Source organism: Rutidosis leptorrhynchoides, unplaced genomic scaffold (genome assembly GCF_046630445.1).
Source record: "Rutidosis leptorrhynchoides isolate AG116_Rl617_1_P2 unplaced genomic scaffold, CSIRO_AGI_Rlap_v1 contig108, whole genome shotgun sequence".
NCBI lineage: Eukaryota > Viridiplantae > Streptophyta > Magnoliopsida > Asterales > Asteraceae > Rutidosis > Rutidosis leptorrhynchoides.
The window spans coordinates 48,854-56,018 of record NW_027266364.1 but is presented as its reverse complement, the minus strand read 5'-3'; the positions used below and the strand labels follow the sequence as shown (position 1 = coordinate 56,018).

Here is a 7,165-nt window from a genome sequence, read left to right as displayed (position 1 = left end):
TCATATTTGACATTTGGAAAACGAACGTCACCTGAGAATCGGACCTCACATTAGATATTTTGAAAAATAATTCTTAACTAAAATTATATCTCACATTAATATTTTAAAAAATATTTTTTAATAATTGACCTACTCATCTCTCTCGATAAATTGAAGGAATGGCCGCAAACAAAAATACAAATTTTAATCGTACCACTCTGCTAGTTTTTAAGAGTTTCTAGGAGGCAATATTGTGTTTGCTACACCACAGCAAAGCCTCATAATCAATCCCGACTCGTCAAAGTGTCGACTCCGAACCAAATCATAAACTAAATCGTGTTGACCGATTCAATCTGGGTTTGACCAGGCCCTGTTATTGTCCGGTTCAAGATCTGAACCAGCCCATGACACATTTTACCAGGCTACTGGTGTTACTGTGAGACTACTTAGCCTACTTTGTGAAACAATCTGAATTACTTGAAACATTTCAATATCCTAGGAATGTTAATTGAGACGATATTAATGCATTACAAAAAGAAAAGTTGGGTTTCATTCAAATCAATCTTTTGGAATTTCAACAATGAAATTGAAGATGCCATCCCCCATGCGTAATGGTATCTTGACAAAAGGGAACTTGAATATTAGGACTTTTGTTAATTAGGCTTCATTTGCAGAAATGTCTTGATGAAATATTTAGGTTCCATCGCTTGCCTTTTGTCTACGTCTTTCCATTCAAATGATAAGAAGGTTTTAGGCCTGGTCTGTTCCGACCCGAGGATGAATTTTTCACAGTTTCAGTTGAGTTATAAATTAGAGTGTTCAACAAATTCTTAATTTAAAATGTTTAAATTTTGGATAAATGAATATAGAGTTGTCGGGGACCAATAAAGGAGGACAACAAAGAGCTAGCCTAGAAATGCTATATTATCTGTTCGTTTTGTGGTTTACGGATGCTTCAAATTATGAATTAATTACATAATTGATGACGTTTATCTCAAAACAGGTGTTTTTTATTTAAAATAGCAAAAAACACGTATTTTATAGTTTGGAGCAAATTAGAGCATGTTCGAACATCCGCAAAACACGATTCAAACGGAACCATAATTATGCGATCAGAGAAAAAAAATAAAAAAAAATAAAGAAGGGCCCTATTATACATGAGTGTGTTCATCACATGCATTCTCTACCTAACACGAACTAGAAACGTACTACTTGTTGTAAGTATTACTTTGTGCACTTTCCTTACAATTGTACTGTAGCTAGCGTACGTCTTTGCTTCTTAATTTCTCTTTTTCCAACTCATGTCGTGCCAAGAAGAAACTAATTAACCTGCATAGCCAACAACATCGTTAACTAATCAGAGTTGTCAATGTACTATGCAATACTAATATTATCAGTAGCTAGAAGAAACTCAAGGATCTATAGCAAGATCAAAAGATATCGATAGTTAAACATCATGAAATTCTCCAAGCAATCATATTTATATTACAAGAAGTCTTGTCTGATATTATTATCAGCCCAATTTCGATGCAATGATTGGCCATTGCCGATATGTGTGGAGAAGGATGGAGAGAAGAAGGAATATGCAAAAATTGTCTACGGACAACATCTTATGAAGAAGATTAAAAACAATTAACTCTCCATGTTTTTAATCTTCTAAATGAGATGCTGTCCATAGACAGGTTTTTGCATATTCCTTCTTCTCTCAATCCGTGTGTTGGAGTGGAAGAGAGAATGAAGTGAGAGAAGAGAAAGTGTGTTGTGCGTTTTTTCTTATGTGCATTTACTCATGAATTTATAGACATTACAAGTACTATCCTCCATATGAGTCATTGCGTAAAGTAGTCATTCTTGTATTCAATACACAAATTAGTTTTTGAAATTACAGCACAAAGAGCATGTGCCGACTGCCGTCCAAATTGGTATCACGATTTCAAGCGTGTGAATATGAACTCATGATATTGGCAAGTGGATATATGATGGTCCCAATTTGTTACAAGTCCACGTCAAGACTAAGTAAAGTTGTAAATTATAGCAAATTAAAGATGTTTTTCGTCTTTCTTATTTCCTTCTTTTTCTTAGAATAACTCTTCTTTCTTTCTTTGATCTACTATATCCATGACGGAGGGAAGTATATGGCCAATGCTTGCTAAAGAAAGTTTGAAGGCTTTAGTTGGACTTGGTATACTTTCTCTTCGGGGGTAATATATATATATATATATATATGTTCTTAATTAGATGCTTCTTTGAGGTGAAGATGATGTTCATCCATGATAGTATTCTTTCCGAGTTTAAATTTTGGAACTTCAAGTATACGTTCGGATTGTTCTGATTGATGTTCATTAAGTTCTTAGGTTGTTGCTGAAGCGAGGAGCTCTGAGACTTTCGTCGCCCTCTGCCCACTAACTGTTGCGGGGACGTCATGACCCAAAAATTAGGGTTCAGTGATATGGTATCTCATATAATCTCTCAAAGATGAAGAATTGTAATTGAATTATCTTCTGTCAATGTGACACGATTTCATCGTGCAGCTTGGAGCATTTTTGGCTGGGGCAGTATTAGCAGAAACAAATTTCCGAACACATACCGAAGCTGATATTCGGACATTTAGAGGCCTATTTCTTAAATCTTGCTTCATTTTAAATCTCGTAGAACACGCATCAAAGCAAGAAAAAAATGAGGCACATAATAATAATAAATCCTTACTTTCATCCAAGGGGTCTAAATTGAGAACTAAAAGTGTAAAAGGTTTGCAGATTACTCGATGCTCAGACTGGGATTTGCAAAAAGTTTGCAGATATAAAATTGATAACTAAAAGTGCAAAAAGTTTGAAGTATTCTGGGATTTCTAGCCACAGAAAAACTCTGGATAAATTATTACAGCTTTTATAGAAGTGAAAGCTCTCCAGACGGAACTGAACGCTTGACCAGTTTTGCCCAAGACTCATTGGTCTCGGTAATGACCTTTAAAGCATAGTCCTGTTCATCAAAGATTTGAAATCAGAACATATAAAAGTATTTCTTCTAGAATCTACACAATCCCCGCAGCTAATTGCAATTTGCAGTATCCAACAGATGAAAACAGACATACCTTATTTACTGCCTTATTGCCAAGACCAAACTTGTTAGCAGGTTTTCCATCAGGGATTTTGTAATCTCTAAACCAGTCCCTGATTGCAGTAAGTGTGCCCTGATCAAAATCAACATATCAGTTCCCATGTTCGATGCATTTTTATAGTTCCTCATTCAATAATTGTAAAAATCCTCCCAGCAAACTGAATTGCAAGAGTACAGTTGAGTGATCTTGACACTATTGGAGAAAACGACTCACTGGAAAATGCTTTTCAACATCGTCAACATCATTGACCAGGGAAGCTCTTGGATCATCCAAGGAAATTGCAACAATTTTCCAGTCAAGCTCTCCCTCATCAATCATGGCTAAAGCAGCCAAAGGCTTGACCTTGACAATCTCACCAATCTTTCCCCGTGCATCACCGATTTCAACCACATCAACTACAAGTTGAAGAATTTTATCAGAGCGCGAATACTAGAGAAAATGGTAAAGACACAGAAAAAATATAGCCCATAACAGTTTAAAACTACACTCAGATATAGAAAATACAGTCATCAAACAGTGGTTTGACATACCTGGATCGTTATCTCCTAATGCACCTTCAACTTCAGAGTTGGCCAAAGATGGGTCTTCCCATGTTTGTGGAAACAGTCCATAGTTCCAATTTATGTTATACCTAATGGGAATAAATTAAATAACCAGGTAGTGCACCATTGCGTGTTTACAATAGTATGCAGTCCATTGACAAAGGGCAATCTAGCAATCATTGGCGTATGAAAACGAATACACTTAAGGAAAACTTACGGATAATAACGAAGCTTTCCCTTTTTTGTATCCTGCTTGATGGGAGTATGAGCTTCATCAGTAGCAACCTCCATCTTTGCACTGGATTGTTTTGGAATCTCAACAATGAAATTGAAGATTCCATCCCCCAAGTGTAATGGTATGTCGTGCCAAGGAGAAACCTGCATAACCAACAACATCGTAAGAAACTAATCAGAAAACACAGTTGTCAATGTACATTTATTTGTAAGAAACTACTCTATTTTTCCTTAGAAAGGCCAAATATTCATATATCTTGTTCACATTTGCTCATGAAATTCTCCAAGCAATCATTTCTCTAACATATTACACTATAGAAATTCCAAATTCAAGTGTATTTATCATTATCAAATAAGATTATAGATCCTTTTCAGTAGAAACTCAAAATGAAGGGAAAAATGCCACCTTTTTGCCAGAGTTATCATGGAAGAAGACTCTGTAATCGAGAGTTTCAAATTGGCCTTCCTCTTTGGTGAGAAGCTCTTGAGGGTTGTGTATTGCTCTACAACTAAACAAAGACCTCTTGGATAGGGGAGCTTTGCGTTTGAAAATGACGGTATTGAAATGACTTTCGATGTGATTATGATTGAAACCCAGAAATGATCCTCTGGAGAAGAAGCTAGAGGTTGTTGTGTTCGTCGTCATCACTCTCGCGGACGCCATGAGTGAGTCAAAGTGAATGATGAGTGAGTGTGACTGACTGCGAGTGAGTGAGGCTGACTCGTTTGAGAGTAATTTATTGCGATCTATTCTAACCCAATTGACAAGTGGAAAGGACGATTTATGGTTCAGTTGTTATTTATTGCGATCTATTCTAACCCAACTTGACGAGACCAGCTTAACGTTAGCATTCAACATTCCGGTTCTTCTCGTGATTTAGTTTAATTCACGTTTTTCTTTTTACAAGTCTGTACACCGGTCTATTGGAAAAAAATTCCGTACTTTAAATAATTACTAATATTAAAAGAATTTAAACATGGGTAAAATATTATATAAAAAAATTATAATATTGATTGATAGAGTTTAAAAAAACATACATAATTAATTGAAATTATAATCAAATTTTATTTTTACTTTTTAAAATAATAATTAGAAATACAGTAAAAAATATATCAATATTCAATTCGCAATAAATTCTGCAATCAATTTTACTTTCTTACTCATTAAATTTTACTATTTGATTATTTCGCAATCATGCAAATGTTTCGGATGAATCTACTCGTCTAGTCTCGGTGTAGAAATTTGTTTTAGGAAAATTATTTATTTATTTTTCCTTTACAATAAACTACATAGCTACAAGACTTACAATTTTTTTTCTTTATCGACGATACAACATGATTTTATTAATGGCTCGATTTTAGTTTGCATATTAATTCCTCGTTGACTTCGTCTCAATTAATCGCTTTTTGTTTCGTTGATGTTCATAGTCGCGAAAGCTGGAAGGCGTAATATATGGAATATCCCCATTGAGAATGTCTCATGTCTACATACTTTCAAATCCACGAGAGCCTCTTGATTTCTTAGGTTCAACTTCAGATATCCGTGTAGACCGTATCCATTTAACCGCCTAAATTTGATCTTGTTCGATGTACTGTCACGTACACATATTGCGCCGAGCTCTTCCATTTAATATTTTTCCAATTCTCGAATTCGAACTCGAGACTTCTAATTTAAGAATCGAGTTCTTTCTTTCGTCCGAACTCTTGACTAGTAGCATCTGATAATTACCGACAAAATGAAAGTCAAGAGAAACAGATTTGTTTGTAACAACAAAAAAGAGAAGAAACAAATTAGTTTGATGCTTGATTGTGCAGAAATGGACTTTTAGGATGATGTTATGATATATCTTTCAATTACGTACCCATCGCTAATCGAGGCAGCTAATCACCCGACACAAGTTTGGATAGATTCGTCGCTCTTCTCGAGTTTTGGGTCTACACACCTGTTAAAAGAACGAAAAATAAACCCACCAGTTTGTAGAGCTTAGTAGATCCTAATTTAGAAATCTAAAGCGATTCATTCGAAGTATGTTCATATATCATAACATAACATGCATATAGTTGTAAAAAAACCAAGTAAATTTATATATCATAACATAACATGCATACAGTTGTAAAAAAACCAAGTAAATTTAGGTGGGTAAGATCTCAAATTTTAATAGATCTTATGCATTTCTTAATTTATTCAAACGTAACCAGAAGACTAAAAAAGAAGAAACAACCAATTAGCTAAACAGATAGACCGACAGAGATATGACTTACATAATCTGATAAATCGTCCATTCGATATGACGTGAACTAGCAATTGAAAAAAAGTTATCTTCCATCATGAAGATTTATCAATAACTTTTCATTGCTCTTAGTTAAATGTGCGGAATAAAGTTGATAAACGAATCCATAGTTTTGGTTTCGAGCTCGAGATCGATGTTTTCGATGTTTAGATAGTAGAAAAGGAAAATGATGGCGATGAAAATAAGAAATGTTGAAGTATAAATCTCAACTGTTCATGAATAAAGTATTTATAGCGAATGAATTGTTTAGAGTTTCGCTAAAAAAGTAATTTGACAATTTTACCATTTCGATGAGACCGATGATGTGTGGTTAACGAATTAAAATGAGTCATTGGAGTATAAATTATCAACCCAAACCAAATTGTTTTTAGCTTGGTTTAAACTATTGATTTCTTTAAACTCAAAAAAAAAAAAAAAAAAAAGTACCGATTTCTTTATAATGTTCAGTTTAAAGTCTTTAGACCAATGTACCAAATAATACGGCCCTGCCCTTGCTCAGAAGTCCAACTCAATAAGATAGCTGTAGCAGAATTTGGTATCCGGTAGATCGAATGCCCGATTGTTTGGCGGATGAGTAGCGAAATACCTCAAAGAAAGCCGATACGCGACCCAACCCTGTCCAAAGTCCTAATTCAAAATAAAAATAATTTGCTATTCACATTCTATGATGTAGTATTGTTCAATACAGATTTTATCAAAATAATTGTTGCAATACAGTATATTCTAATTCAATTCAACTTAGAAAATTCAATTCAACTTAGATTGTTCTTTCTTGATTGACTAGCTTATATCCATCCATCCAGAACAATAAAACTGCATCATACTAAAACTTAAAAAAAAAGAAGACAAAACTGCATTCTTTTTTTCAGTTTTCACCAACTCCAAATGCAAAGAAAAAGAGAGGACATTTTCTCCCTCTAATTTTTTCGAATCGATCAATCAATCGATTCATAACTAAACCCTGCTTTTCCCGTTTTGTATTTTTCAATCAATACTCTACC

At 34.4% G+C, this 7,165-nt stretch overlaps 1 protein-coding gene across 1 annotated transcript; it reads right to left on the bottom strand.

The window, feature by feature from the left end:
• Positions 1–2,865: 2,865 nt before the first annotated feature.
• Positions 2,866–4,537, bottom strand: LOC139881060 (soluble inorganic pyrophosphatase 6, chloroplastic-like). Its single transcript, XM_071865599.1, has 6 exons — positions 4,280–4,537; positions 3,857–4,017; positions 3,628–3,728; positions 3,311–3,492; positions 3,071–3,169; positions 2,866–2,958 (listed from the first exon to the last, which is right to left on the bottom strand). Exons 1-6 carry the CDS (start codon positions 4,535–4,537, stop codon positions 2,866–2,868), a joined length of 894 nt encoding a protein of 297 aa, XP_071721700.1.
• Positions 4,538–7,165: the final 2,628 nt, after the last annotated feature.